Source organism: Humulus lupulus, chromosome 7, assembly GCF_963169125.1.
Source record: "Humulus lupulus chromosome 7, drHumLupu1.1, whole genome shotgun sequence".
Taxonomy (NCBI): Eukaryota; Viridiplantae; Streptophyta; class Magnoliopsida; order Rosales; family Cannabaceae; genus Humulus; species Humulus lupulus.
Window position 1 is genome coordinate 196,942,781 of NC_084799.1, and position 16,030 is coordinate 196,958,810.

General features: G+C 36.4%; 1 protein-coding gene and 1 long non-coding RNA gene across 2 annotated transcripts; one reads left to right on the forward strand and one right to left on the reverse strand.

The window, feature by feature from the left end:
• The first annotated feature begins 4,617 nt into the window (after positions 1–4,617).
• Positions 4,618–5,485, forward strand: LOC133790092 (uncharacterized). Its single transcript, XR_009873885.1, has 2 exons — positions 4,618–4,985; positions 5,308–5,485. It is a non-coding gene; the product is annotated as an uncharacterized LOC133790092 (long non-coding RNA).
• A 7,456-nt stretch (positions 5,486–12,941) lies between these two features.
• LOC133789097 (transcription initiation factor TFIID subunit 5-like) lies at positions 12,942–14,605 on the reverse strand. The gene is made up of 5 exons (XM_062226820.1): positions 14,374–14,605; positions 13,831–13,889; positions 13,655–13,728; positions 13,362–13,426; positions 12,942–13,052 (listed from the first exon to the last, which is right to left on the reverse strand). Exons 1-4 carry the CDS (start codon positions 14,550–14,552, stop codon positions 13,376–13,378), a joined length of 363 nt encoding a protein of 120 aa, XP_062082804.1. The 5' UTR covers positions 14,553–14,605; the 3' UTR covers positions 12,942–13,052; positions 13,362–13,375.
• Positions 14,606–16,030: the final 1,425 nt, after the last annotated feature.

A 16,030-nucleotide genomic window follows, 5' to 3' on the forward strand; every position in this document is an offset into this window, starting at 1 on the left:
GTCACCATTTTCTTTCTACAATCAATAGTAGCTCCATATCGAACCAGCCAATCCATGCCTAAGATCATGTCAAAATCCTCCATACTTAACTCAATCAAGTCTACCGACAACTCTCTGCCATCAACTAACACTGGCAATGCCCTAACCCATCTCCTAGACACCACCAGCTCTCCCGTAGGCAATATAGTCCCAAACCCTGAGGTACTAATCTCACTAGGTCTACACAATCTATCAATCACCCTATCAGAAACAAATGAATGCGTAGCACCAGAATCAATCAAAACAGTAAAGGAAGTGCCAGCACTAGAAAGCTGACCTGTCACTACCGAGGGGCTAGCCTCGGCCTCTGCCTGCGTCAAAGTAAACACTCGAGCTGGAGTCAAGCTGTCCACCTTTCCTGCCTCGCCCTTCTTCACTGTTGGGCAATCTTTTCTGAGGTGCCCCACCACCCCGCATACATAACAGGCCTTAGCCTGACACTCGCCCAAATGGCGTCTCTTGCACCTCGGGCATTCTGGGTAAGTCCTCCACGATTCACCACCTCCCCGTCGACCACCCTGAGTACCCCGACCTCCTCTATCAAACCTAGGAGCAAATGGGGCTTCTGGAGTCTTTCTCTTCAAATCACTATCACCTCCACCTCTACTAGAACCAGAATACGGAGGCACCGGTCTACGGCCCTCCCTTCTTGCTGCATTATCTCTCCAAATTCTATTCTCTGCTTCCTCAGCAGTCAAAGCCCTTTCCACAGCCTGGGCATAGGTAGTCACTCCAGGGACTATGGTAATCCTCACATCTCGAGACACCATAACATTCAATCCTCTAACAAATCTGTCTAACCTGGCCGCATCGGTAGGCACAAAATCCGGTGCAAACTTTGCAAGTCTATCAAATTTCAAGGCATACTCCGTAACAGTCAAACTGCCCTGAACAAGGCCCACAAACTCATTCACCTTCGCTGCCCTGATGGCAATGTTATAGTACTTCTGATTAAACAAATCTTTAAACTCTTCCCAAGTCATCGTGGTAACATTTCTGGTCTGCGATACCACCTCCCACCGGATTAGGGCATCCTCTCTCAACATATAAGTGGCGCAGGCCACCCTATCATATCCTTCTACCTTCATAAAATCAAGTATAGTGGTAATCAAGGTCATCCACTGCTCAGCTTTTAGTGGATCTGGCCCACCCTCAAAGGTCGGGGGCTGCTGCTTCCTGAACCGCTCATACAACGGTTCCATTTTATTACCAACCTCAACAGGCTGTACCACAGGTACCAGCGCCGGTGGCCCAGCTGGGGCAACACTCCCAGATGGAGCCTGCTGCAGCATTCTGATCAACTCATCTTGGCTCTGAAGCCTAGCTTGCATTTCTGCCATTAACTGTTGCCAGTTCTCAGGGACTGGCGGAGAGGTTGGGCCCTGATCATCCTCTCTAGCCCCAGACCTGCCGGCTTGTCGTGTTGATTTCCTTGAACGCATATCTATTCAAGTCAATCTGCAAACAACGACTCGGCAATTAGGCTAAGATGACAGGGTGATAATCTCTCCATAATCCACCACCGAAAGTCCAATCATTCACAAGTAAGCAAGTATAACAATTTATCCAGATATTCATCCACATACACAGCAATGCTAATAAGCACGCCTCAATAACATCATGCAATAGTCAAGGGCCAGGCCCTATCAGAATCTCATGCTCCCTATTCATCAGACAGATATCAACATTCATATCTCACTCAAATCATTTAAACACATAATCATACATATACAGTTACCAAACCCTGAGTTGAGCTTGTCTCCCGCAGCGAATGTACATACCCAGCCAGTCTTCAGGACCCATAAACCTAGGACGCTCTGATACCAAGTTGTAACGCCCTGGATAGCCAAGACCGTTACACTGTGTGTTTATAATGTGCCAAACTTGCTAATCAAGTATTTAAAGTAAAAGCGTGTTACTCAAATAGTAGAGGAACTAAGGTTAAAAGAGTTTTGGTCTCAAAAGATACATTTTCATTACTAAACATTGTTTATGTACAAGGGATCCCAAAAACGACAGTTTAAAAGTCATTTACAAAAGTTACGAAGTCTATATACATCAACAGCCATACTAAGGCAAAATGAGTGGTTAGGTAATCTCCGTCCTGACACACTCCTCGACCGTGGTGATCGAACGGCTGGCTATGTACATTTCACCTCGGAGCTCTCCACCTCAGGCCTGGTCCAGCTTGCCCTTACCCTTACCTGCACCACGAAGCACCCGTGAGCCAAGGCCCAGCAAGAACATATATCAATAATAGAGCATGCACATTTAGCTGTCAAGTCAATCTCACTTATAACATCTCATAAACTCAAGCATATCAATGGTCAAGTATTTCATATACAGAGCATTTCAACTCATATAACACAATGCACAGATGATAACCAGGGCTAGCGCTCACAAGCTGCTCCCTCTGTTATCCTTTCGTTTCTGGCTTCCAGTGGCCAATTCGCGTCCCATACGCTAAATTCATGAACGGTACTCTTAGACCGCTTACACGTGTCCCTTGGCATAATACCAACGATGACACAAAACAATTCTCGGGAGCACTTAGTCCCATCACAGTCATACATTCGGGTGCAGTGTTCTTACCTTTCAATTCGCTGGTTTCCGATATCACGTAGCCACAAGCACGGTCCTCTATCCCGAGCTTCTCCAAAGTCCTAATCAAACACAAATATAATATTCCTTGTCATTAACCAATCCAAGACTACCTTCCCGGTACCTAATCCACACTCTCGGAACCCCTAAAACCCTAGAACAACATCCCGGAGACATCCCCCGAACCCCCGGAGCAAAGGTCAAAAATTGCAAAATATCACTCCCTGAATTTTGCCTTGTGCCGCGGCACCACATTCCTTGTGCCGCGGCACCCACCTCCAGAGACCCCTAGGCCGCGGAAAGCAAAAGCCGTGCCGCGGCACACCATTGCAGACCCTGATTTCTGGGTTTTCCTTCGCATTTTCCCGAGCTCCAACCTCACCAATTCACCCCAAACTCTATCCTAAGTCCCAAAACCAACTCTAAGCCCCTAACAAACCTCACAACAACCCAAAGACATCATGCCTAAGCTCACTCACACCTTCAATCCTAAAATTCACTCTTGAATTCCCACTTGACAACTCAAACCAGAAAAGTTATGCACAGCTTGAATTCAAGCACAACCCACACTTCAAACTCCCTAAACCTTAACAAAACAAATCTAATAAACATACAGAGACCTTACCTTAAGTGATAGGTTCAACCTCCAGCTCTTGACCTTCTTCCCCCTTGGTTTCCAAATTCTGAAATTATATAAAACCAGCCACCAACTTATCTCAATTCACCTTCCTTAACTAAAATTCAGACTTAAAACTTAGATATAGCATAATCAAAATCTTACCTCTGAGTTTTCTTGGCCTAAACTTGGTTGATAACATCAGACATCCCTTGATTCTCCTTCCAAGAGTCTAGATTTCTGCTTCTCCTTTCTATCTCCTTTTTGTTCTAATTCTAGGTTTCCACCATTCAGCATAAACCCCTCTCCAAAATATTATACGTATATGTTATTCCCTCAGCTCAAACTCATCTATTTACTACCAAATTACCATTTTAACCCTCCATTAATATCACTTACTAACTAGACCTCAAGGGCTTATTTGTCCTTTCCCTAACTTTGCAATTCTACCACTTTCCCAAAGAAACCTGTTACTTTCTATAGTTACTAATGGTTACACAGGTTACCAAGTCACCAGTTACCTTTATCTAGTTTCCTAGGACCGCCTTGGCACGTGCATCACGTTTGTATCACAGCACCCACACAGTACAATTCACATATCATAATTATCACATAATATAATTCACATAGTCATATAACATGCTTAAAATCATAATCATACATCTTAATCATAATAATCACACATAATTCCCATCATGCCCTCCCGGCATACTAATCAAGGCCCTTAAGCCTTATTAGTGAATTTGGGTCGTTACACATTTTTAGGACACTCACATAAATGCGAGTCCTAAAAAAGTCTCCTCGACCTTTTAGGACTCGCGTTGTGAGTCCTTATAGAATTTGTTTTAGGACTCGTGGAGCGAGTCCTAAAAGTTTGAGTTTTTTTTTAAACAAACACCTCCTGGACTTTTTAGGACTCGCAACGCGAGTCCTAAAAACTTATGTGTATCATAAAATTTTGAATTTTAAAAAGCTGGAGTTTTTTAGGACTCGCGTTGCGAGTCCTAAAAGAATGTTTTTAGGCCTTGCATTTCGAATCCTAAAAACATTCTTCGCGAGTCCTAAAAACTTATGTGTATCATAAAATTTTGAATTTTGAAAATTTTCGAATTCCCACCTAATTTTTTAAGTGTTCTCATTTAATTAATTATTTATTTTGAAATAATTAATAAAATATAATTATTATGTGTTGGGAAATAATATTTAACAATATGTTTTTTTTTTAACATTTCATTGTTATTTTTTAAATGTTATATCATATACATAATACCTAATATCCTAATAACCTAATAGATCAGCCGCCTCCTTCCTCTCAGCCGCCTCCTTCCTTCTTCTTCTTCTTCTACTTCAACAGAAAGAACTCAGCCGCCTCCTTCCTTCTTCTTCTTCTTCTTCAACAGAAAGAACTCAGCCCTTAGCCACTCATCATCAACAGTTGCGGACGACGACCGACGGTGGCGCAAATCTTCGGGCTGGGTGGTTCTCGGCGATGGCGGCGGATTCAAGCGACGCAGGGGCGAGAACTTTCGGGCTGGGTGGTTCTCGGCAACGACTACGACTTCGAGCAACGCAGTGGCAACGACTTCAAGCTTCGGCCAACGCATGCTCGGTCTAGGTGGTTCTTCTCGCCGACGGCTTCGGGCGACGTAGGGACTCATCAGTGCAAGGCTTCTGGCTGGGGCTCGACGTCGACGGCGACTGGTGGTTCTCGGCGCCTCCGTCCACCACGGTAGTTATTTCTGAATGTTATATATATTGATTTAATATTTATTTAATATATAAATTTTATTTCTGAATTATATATATATTGATTTGAATTTTATTTTGGGTATGTTTTTAGTGTATAGATAATAATTTCAGATTATCAAGGGTATGTTTTTAGTGTGGAGATTTATATTTCAGATTATCAATTTATTTTATTTTGGGTATATTTTTAGGGTATATTAATAGTTTAGGTATTTTGTGTTTCATTTTCAAATTAGTTAATGTTTAACTAATATGTTGTGTTTGTTTTTAGACTGTCTGATTTTGTTTATATATTGTGTTTGCAGGTTTTTAAAATTTGGAGATGTCCGATTTGCAGTTGATATGCTGCCGGTTTTTCTAAGAAAATTTATGGACTCATGTAGATTTAATTATATAAAATTGTTGTTTATCTTTAGAATTAATTAGAATGGCTGTTAATTGTTGTGTCTCATTGAAAATAATGTACAAATTTTGTTATTTTAATTTATAAGTTTTCAGAATTGTATATAAATGTTTCATTTAAAAAGTTATTTTGAATTTAAAATAAAAATAAATTATTTTAAAAAACTAAAAATAAAATTTTTCAGGACTAGAAATGCGAGTCCTAAAAACATTAATTTAAGACTCGCAATGAGAGTCCTAAAAAATTACTTAAAGGCACTCAACCAGATTTTTCAAGACTTGCATTGTGAGTCCAAAAAGAATGTTTTTATTAGGACTCGCACATTCTTTTAGGACACGCATTGCGAGTCTTAAAAACATTCTTTTAGGACTCGCAATGCAAGTCCTAAAAAATCTTAGTTTATAAGGCTCTCAAATAGAGGACTCACGAGGCGCAAGTCCTAAAAACTTTTTTAGGACTCACAATGCTAGTCCTAAAAAACCTTTTTTTATAGTAGTGTATACCTATAACTTCATGATATTTTGGTTTCTTTAAGAAGCAAAAGGACTCTAAAAAAGAAGCAACTTAGGCAAAGTTGCTTGAAATACAATTGAGAAGGACCTAAAAAACTATATGAAAAGATTATTACACCATTTACAAGTGTATGTTTTTAACAGTCTAATTAATGTACCAATAATAAAACAAATCAAGCAAACACAATTCAATTATAAAATAATAATACTAGATATGTCTATATAAAATCAAACATCATTTCAACTAGACTGAATGAGAGAACCAACAATATAAATATGTAAAATTAGTTGATTAATCCCTCTTAGAGATTATTAAAAAAAAACTGACCTTGTAAGAATGCCGACAAGGTTTGAGACAGTTGAAAATTACAGTATAACAAAATATCTTGTTTAATAATAGAATATCCCCAATTTAATCATCATAAGGATTTCATAAAGAAAAAAGAATGACTTATTATGGGCATTTATGACACTTTGTATGCCTTTAAGAATATAAGAGCACAATAAGTCCTATAATCACTAACATAATAAGCATACTCATTATTTTAACATTATTGGCAAAAAACAATGAATACCATAAATATAATTAACCATAATAATACCAGAAAGAAATATCCAACAAAAACATATCTATATATAGATATATATATACCAAAATCAATGAATGTAAAAAATGAATCACAAAAAAGAACTTAATTACAATAGTACACATATATATTCTAACGCTGAATAAACATAACAAAATCAAATGCAAAGTATCCAACAAAATATATATGCATAGTATATACTAAAATCAACAAATCTATACATTTTTTTTTCCAATTGAAAGTTGATATAAATCTATTGTCCACCTAAAATACATAGAAACATAGACGTGCACACCCTGCCATTTTAGCTATTTCAAACTAAAGCATAGTTGAGATCAAATGCTTCAATTCAAACGACAATTCCTGGTCAACTTTAAAAATTGAAGCTTCACTATATTAGAATAAATGCAAACTCAATCGGATGGTGAATGAAAAGTACATCGATTGATGTAACTTTATTTTATTTTATTTATTTTGTTGGTAACAATTGGTGTAACTTTCGTACTTACTGTCTATGGGATGAAATAAAAGGAGCACAACATGATGAGATATCAATTCCAACTACCTCCATGGCATGACAATTGCAAAAAAAAAAAAACTAAAAGGAAAACAATTATGAGACAATTTGAACAGAGAAATATAGTATTAATACCTTCATCATGTTACATAGATTATAATATGAGACAAGTTGAGATCTCATGGCATCTACTTTCACAAGGCAATGAATGAATTGCTATACTATAATTTTTACAGACTTATAATGAAATATCAAAGCATAAAGTTGCAAGTTGAAATAGTAATTATATCAAAACATAAAGAATTACTAGGAAAAAGATATATCAAAGCATAAATATGACCACATCAACAAAGAAAACGTCAAATGAAGAGCCCAATATCATGATAAACTCTCAAGTCATGACTACTAAAATATGTAGTATCATGAGGAAATGAAAAAATAAATAGAAAAATAAAATACCTAAACCAGAAAAATATGTAAGTTAATTAGAAGAAAAAAAAAACTCATTATTAAACACAAAATATGGGAGGCATTAACACACAAAAAAATGACAAGAAAATCTCAAAAGACTAACCTGAGATGTTGCTCATGCTCCTCCTCTGCCTGTGAGTAAATCAAGATATCATCAATAAAGACGATCACAAACTGGTCCAGATAGTCCTTAAACACTCTGTTCATTAGGTCCATAAAAGCTGCCGGAGCATTAGTCAAACCAAATAACATAACAAGAAACTCATAGTGCCCATATCTAGTACGGAAAGCTTTCTTGGGTATGTCTTCATCCTTAATTCTCAACTGGTGATAACCAAATCGAAGATCTATCTTTGAGAACACCATTTTACCTTGCAGTTGATCAAATAAATCATCTATCCTTGGTAGGGGATACTTGTTCTTGATAGTCAACTTATTCAGTTCTATATAGTCTATACACATCATTAGTGAACCATCCTTCTTCTTCACAAATAACACCGGTGCACCCCATGGTGAGAAACTGGGTCTAATAAAACCCAGATCCAACAACTCCTATAACTGTACCTTGAGTTTCCTCAACTCAGCTGGGGCCATTCTGTAAGGAGCCATAGACACTGGCTCTGTCCCAGGTGTCAGCTCAATAACAAAGTCAATCTCTGGGTACGGCGGCAACCCCGGCAGATCCTCTGGAAACACGTCCAGAAATTCAGAGACCAACCTAGTCTCTATGGTCCCACTGGCATGACCTGCGTGGTATCCACCACACTGGCTAGGAATCCTATGCAGTCTTCCTGTAGTAGTTCCCTAGCCCTCAGTATCGAGATCATAGGCATTCGGGGTCCAGCACAGTGCCAACAAATACAAAAGGTTACTCACCCTCAAGTTCAAAAGTTACCATCTTCTTTTTACAATAAATGGTTGCTCCATATCTAGTCAACCAGTCCATCCCCAAAATCATGTCAAAATCAGTTATGGCTAACAAGTTCACATACAAAACAAGTTCACATACAAAACAGGCCTTCGCCCGACACTCACCTAGATGATGTCTCCTGCATCTGGCACACTCTGGATATGTCTTCCAGTTCTCATTGCCGCCCTGGCGGGCAATCTGCGCACCCTGTGGCCTCCTATCAGCTCTAGGAGCCAAACTGGTGTCCGGGATTTTTCTTTTCTGATCACTGGAGCCTCCGCCCCTACCAACTCCTGAGAAGGGAGGTCCCATCCTCCTCATATCTCTCCTGGCTGCATTATCACGCTAGATCTTATTCTCAGCACCCTCTGCAGTAAGGGCTCTCTCCACTACCTGAGCATAAGTTGTCACTCCAGGTACAGTGGTAATTTTGACATCCCGGGCTATCATAGGTTGTAGCCCCTGAAGGAATCTTTCCTTCCTTGTCCCATCAGTGGGCACCAAGTCTGGAGCAAACTTGGCTAATGTGTTGAATTTCAGGGCATACTCAGTCACTGACATATTCCCTTGCAAAAGTTTACTAAACTCCTCGGCCTTTGCAGCTTTAACGGCCTCATTATAATACTATTCATTGAAGAGGGTTTTAAACTCTTCCCAACCCATTGTAGTTACATTTATAGTCTGGGACACCACCTCCCACCAGATTCGGGCACCCTCTCGAAACATGTACGTGGCACAAGCCACTCTTTCATTGCCCACAACTCTCATGAAGTTCAAGATGGACGTAATCATAGCCATCCACTGCTCTGCCTTAAGTGGATCTGTGCCACCCTCAAATACCGGAGGGTGTTGCTTCCTGAACCGCTCATATACCAATTCCCAACGGTTCTCCAACTCTGTCTGCTGTTGTACATCCGATACTGAAACAGCAGATGGGACCCCTGAAGCAGCGTTCTCAGCTGGAACCTGTTGTTGCCTCAATCGTAATATCTCTTCATTCTGCCTCTGCAGTTGAGCTTGTAAGTCTGCAAGCACCAGCTGCCAGTTCTCAGGGGCTAGCAAAGGGTTCTGACCCTGATCATTACTTTCGGCCTGATACCTAGCGCTGGCTGGCTCATTGGATTGCCCTGGAAGCATACTTCCAAGTCTATCTGCAATCAATGACTCACCTTATCAGGCAGTAATAACAGTATCTCACATCAACCCACGGTTCAAAACTGATCGAATAAGCATCCACATGCATGCTAATAAGCATCCCAATAATTCATACTCAATAATCATGCTAATAAGCAGAGAAATTTCATGGCATCATCAAAACAAAATGCTAGTACGCATATTCTTTGGCATGCATGACCACCTAACAATGTTAATGAACATTTTTCCTTATGCATGCTACGACACTAATAAGCATCCTCGATCCAGGGTACACATACAACATTGCTAATAAGCATTTATGACATTCATAAAATTCAATGACGCTAATAAGTAGTCCTGTAACACTCACTAATATCTATCGTGCTAATAAACACGTTCTCAATCTACATGCAGTAGTCAAGGGCCAGGCCCTATCAGAATAGCTCATGCTTCTTATTCAAACTAGCAGATAAAGCACACATAATTCATTTAAGCATGTATACACATAATTACATTAATAGTTACCCAACCCTGAGTCGAGCTTGTCTTTAGTAGAGAATGTACATGCCCAGTCCAACATCAGGAACCCTTAAACCTTGGCTGCTATGATACCACATTGTAACGCCCTAATTAACAGGGTGTTACAATACTCACCTTGCTTTGATGGTTTTTAGGAGTTTTTCCAAAGTCCCAATCTTGTTCTCATATCCCGGTATATTTGGTAAGGAAAATATAGGATAGGATTTTATATGTTATGTTATATGTTATCTTATGATTTATGTGTTATGTTATATGTTATATGTTATATTATGTATGTTTGTAGACTTGGGCATATGACTTGTATAACTAGCAAGCCCCAATAAATTTATGGGCATATGACTTGCTTAGCTAGCAAGCCCCACAAATCTAATGGGCATATGACTTGTTTAGTTTACGAGCCCCAAGTAATAATGGCCATTATAGTATATGTGACATATGTTTATTATATGTTTTAGTATATGTTGCGATATGAATTTTATGTGTTAGATTTTCCTTGCTGGGCATTAGGCTCATTCCTTTATGTTTATATGTGCAGGAAAATAGCTATGGTGGCGGAAAGGTTCTTGTGTATTGAGGCAAAATGGAAATGGATGGATTGAACGTTCGGTACGAGGATGAAGTCGCTTCTTAGTCTTTTCTTAAAAAAAATTATGCTTTATATGTCTTTTCCGCACTTTATTTTGTAATCCATTTATTTAAAGTTATGTTATGTTTTCATTTTAAAAACAATGGGATCCCATATCCTACTTTAAATTTTATGTAGTTTAACACTTGTTTTCTTTCAAGTTTTAATGAAGTTATGATTATTTCACTTGTAAGTTTTATTAAAAAATAGTGTCTATGTATAGTAGTCATTAATGGTCCAAAGTCTAGAGTAGTTGGACCATTACAGTTGGTGTCAGAGCCAGGTTCATTCGCATGAAGTTCTCCTCGATACACACACTCAAAGCTCCGAATCTGACCGCCAAGTAAGTATTTAAGTTATAGTTATTATGCTTATATGTATAGCTAACGATTTTAGCATTTGTGTTCTCAGTTAAGTATGAACGGAGCATTAACCTGTGAGGATATCTGAGCCATTAAGTCTTTAAAGAGAATAAGAGAACCGAGAATAACCATAGGAACACTAGAGAGAATCACTCGGAGATTGCTTTTGTTCCACAGAGAAATAGGTCACCTTGAAGAGTCTAAGCAAATCATGATGAGAGCAACGTAACAATACATTTTAGTAATTAGACTATTTAGAGATTTTCATCCCGTAATTGCAGCCTTAGAGGAGATATGGGAAACAATGGATGATGAAGATGAACTACCAGCAATAATGCGATATTACTTTCAATTAATTAGGTTCACTTCAAAATCAGAATTTCAGTTTACAAATGAGCAAAAACATAGGATTTTTACGAACCTTCCTAGAGGATATTTTGAGGCACATGATAATGAAGATTATGAAGAGCTAGATGATGATATGCTAGATGAAGGATCGGATGTAGAAAATCCTGATTTTTAGAATAGTTAGTTTCATTGTTTGTTATAATTATTGTTTGTTTTATGGTTGTAATAAGTGAAAACTCTTTTCCAAATTAATATCATGTTATTTTGTTATCATGTATAAGTTTGACTTTTATTTTGCAATCATAATAAATAATAAATAAAATAAATAATGACTAAGTTCGGTGTGGGTGGATACAAATCAATGAACCAAGTTTCTATATTGAGAGTTAGGGGGCCATAGTAGTGGGAACGATTTTACTGATCCTAGCCCTCCCTCAATATGGTTAACTTTGGAACAAAGATGAGTTTCAAGCCTATGAATTTAGTCATATAGGATTAATAGAAACAAACTTAGAAAATAAAGATGGCTTGTTTTTCTAAGTATAGAAACCCACTCTAATATTAAAGAAGACTTATATAAATTTTTCATAAGAAGTCATAATCAATAGGTCCGAGATATGTTTGTTTTAGATTAAGTTTTTTCCTGAGAGCCTATTAGGTAAAGTTCTAACATGTTTCTTTTAACTGTTAGAACTTTGCTGCAATGTCGCTACGAAGATCTGCACGCACCAACGGAAATGTAATGACCCACTACTCTAGACTTTTTGGACCATTAACGAAACTATACATGAAACTTACATTTTTCCGAAAATACCATAATTTATCAGAAACTTTTAGAAACAAAGTTTACTTTCATAAAACACTACAAGAAAAAACAGTATTCATAACACTTAAAAACTGCTATCCGGGACTATTGATAGCACTTCTGAAAATGCTAACATAGCCCCTGTTATTAAAAGTCCAGTCTTTTCTATAACAGTTTTTGAATGTTATGTTCGGTGTTATCTTAAACTATTCAATAACACATATTTAGGTGCTATAATATTCAAATAATAACATTTAGATAGAGTTTTTGGTTATAAATTTGAAGTTTAATCTTGTATTTTTTCATAACATTTTTCAACTGTTACATTTGATTATTTTGATAACATTTTTAGTTTGTTATATTATATAAACCATAACGATTTTTTACGCTTATAATATATTTTTAAATCATAACATATAGTAATAAAATTGTTACTTTAGTGTGGATAATATATTTTAAATTATTTTTTGATAAGTATACTTGTATGGTTTTTTTTAATTAAAAGATTTTCATTATTGTATTTTGATAAACAAAATCAAAATTAATCATAAAATGTAATTCTCAATAGATTGATAAACCATAAGTATTACATTAAACAATAACTAATTCGAACCATGAATGTGTCTACTTCATGAGATCTTAGTTCTAACTTAAATTTGAAAACTTAACATAATAAAGTTTTATAATCTTGAACATTTTTTACTTCAAACTATAGTTTGGATGATGCTATTGTTGCTGCTGCTGTTGCTGATGTTGTAGCTATTCTTCAGCTTGTTGTGCTTGACTGTGAACCCTAGATGGTGTACTAGTCCTTCGAGGGAACTTGTTCAAACACTCTGAAAAATAAATAGATAAAGATAAGCAGCAAATATAAAACTGCATGCTAACAAAAATGAAACTATTCTCATAAGAAATATAATCCAAGGAAAATAAGTCTTGGAACCCCTTGTAATATGGTTTTGGTATCAATAAAGATTCATTCTAGTTATTCAACATACTAGTGTGCATCAGCAATACAAAGACCCACAAACAAATTAATGGTGTATTCAAGAGACCACTGAGACTCTTTAACCACAAAATATAACTCACCTTCAAGAAAATCTTTTACACTACCCACAACTTCATTTATTCTTTTTTTTTTTTACCTTTTATTGGGTGCCTAACATCTAGCAGAATTTATCAAAAATTTGAGGCTTTCCAAGTCATCATCCTGTAATAGCATGAAGAATTTAGCCGAAATCAGCATCATTATGAAGTGATAAACCAAATATTTCTAGACAAGTTTAGATCTATTTTGTTCCTTTGTTTACTTTTTAGTTTTAGGATATACACAAATAAGATTTAACAATAAATATATCTTAAACAAAGAAAGAAAAGAATTTAAATGTTATAAATTCTATAGATATAGGGCATCTGTAATTAAACAAAGAAAACTTACAGTAAAAGTAGTTACAGTTCTTTTGGTGCACAGATCCAGCCTCAAGTCCAGATTCTTTTCATGGAAAGATATGTCTGAGCATGTGACGAGTATAGACATGTTCAATCTAAAAGAATAATTAATTGGAGAAAAACACAAACCTCAGAACTTGATGATGAAGTTTAAATATCATCAACCTGTTTTCTTGTTACAAAATCTACTGTGATCAAGTATAGACTGCTCAACCTCGACTGAACTGAAGCAACAAAATAAAAGATTAATCAAATAACCTATATCAAAAGTTAACATTACAAAACAGTGGTAGATTTCCCTTTTTCTGCTAGAATAAACATCATAGGTATGCAAACACTAAGACTAAATCCCTCTGAAAGACTTCGATTGGCAGAGAGAATTAAAACTGGAAACAACATATTCCATCATAAAAAGATCTATTTAAACTATTGAGAATAGTCACATTCACTCAAACTTCAGAATCATTTCGTAACAAAAAGTAATTTTAGTGTCCACATCATTATGTCAACATCACATGTTTAATTTATCTCAGTTTCTCCAAACATTTACTCATCAAAATAATTTGAAGCCCTGCATGGATTCTATGCTACATTACCCCCAATTAAATATGTGGAATTTCTAATAATAGGCACATCCTAGGTCAAAAATACATAGATAGAAAGATGTATAAATTACATAAGAGAGAGAGGGAGAAAGCGAGAGAATACATTGTAGGCAAAGGAAGCTCTGGTTTGACTCTTGGTGCCATAGTTACAATGTTTGTCTTAGGACTAGTGGCTTTCCCTGTTGCTCCCGTTACCTTGTCTTTTTTCAGCTTTTTAACTGATGAGCCCTGCTTTCCTCCTCCTGCTGATCTTTTCTGAACACACGAGTTAATATTAAGCATCACAAGAGTGGATGCCAGATAAATATCCTATAACTAGATAGTCACAAACACAGTCTAAACAGAGGTTACACAGATATGGATAGTAAAATAAAACTTACAAAGTTTAACATAAAGCTTCATACGAACTTCATGCAAAGTAATGAACTAACATCAACTGAAAATAAAATAAGTACAAAATTAACAAACCTCTTGGTGCACCTCCCTCCTTCAGTAATCTTTCCTCAGCATCCCTGTTAAAACAATATATGCTAGTTAAAAAAAGAAAAAGAAGGAACAATTGATGTTAATCTGCTATAACAAAGTCCAAGAAGATCATTCACAAGAAATCACACCTCAAGACCTCTGCAATTGTTTCATCATCAGGAGAAACTTCATGAGCCTTGATAAGATCAGAGACAGCATCCTAACAACAAGAATGTCCCCCAATGGTTAGCAGGGCAATTGCATAAACATCCTTCAGAAGAAATTTATTATAAGCATTATTTTCTAAAACAATTTTTTTATTATAAGATCAGAACTGATAGATTGAAAATGAGAAAATACAAAAGCAATTTTAGATAACAAACAGTCCTCTAGCTTTGGTGCTATTATTATAAATGTCTTGATTATTAATCACAGTTGACTGATATATAGTATAATAGAAATCAAAAGGAAGACAACTCAATACCTCAGAACCTTCTTTTATGCATTCATCAAACTGCTTTGTTTTCAAGTAACAAAAATGGGGTATTCTTTCCCTTTTAAGTACTTTCTGATCTAAAAATAGGTTCCTGATCTAAAATATTATTTTTGCAATTTTGTTAAACTAAACTGAGCGCCAAACAAATTAAATTTGGCACCATAGTTATTTACCTTCCATATGAACATGTAAAACGATGTTATTGCAGCTTTGCTGCTCAAATCAACCGACTTGGCATTAGTCCAGAGTATTGAAGCCAAAATTGTGTGTCCCAATACCTAATCAAGGAAATACATATAAAAAAATCAACATTCACAGTACTAATCAAGCAGAAAGGGAAAGCACACAACATAGTTCCATGGAAAAAAAACAAAAGTTGATACCTTAAATAATGCTATAACAACTGAGAAGAAGCTCATAAATGCAGTTGCAAATATGAGAGGCCTTGAGAAGGCAGCTGGCCTTTTAAAGACATGGGTCTGAAAATCAATGCATATTTCAGTACTTGGAATCATTGAAATCTTTTCAATTTAAAAAAAAAAATTATTGAAATCTGAAACGCATTACTATTATAATTTACATGATCATAGTAACAAATGGCTAAAATATGCAACTATTTGGTAAAACAGATACCCAAATAAACATTATTCCTTCCCCTTCTATTTATATGATACATGTTCCTTTTCATTTACATTCTTAATATCTATGTCATGCATGATTTAGTTATTTTTAGTTTATATCCATACAATAAATGGCATAATGAAAACTTATTTTTATTAAAAGACAATCAGCTTTGGGC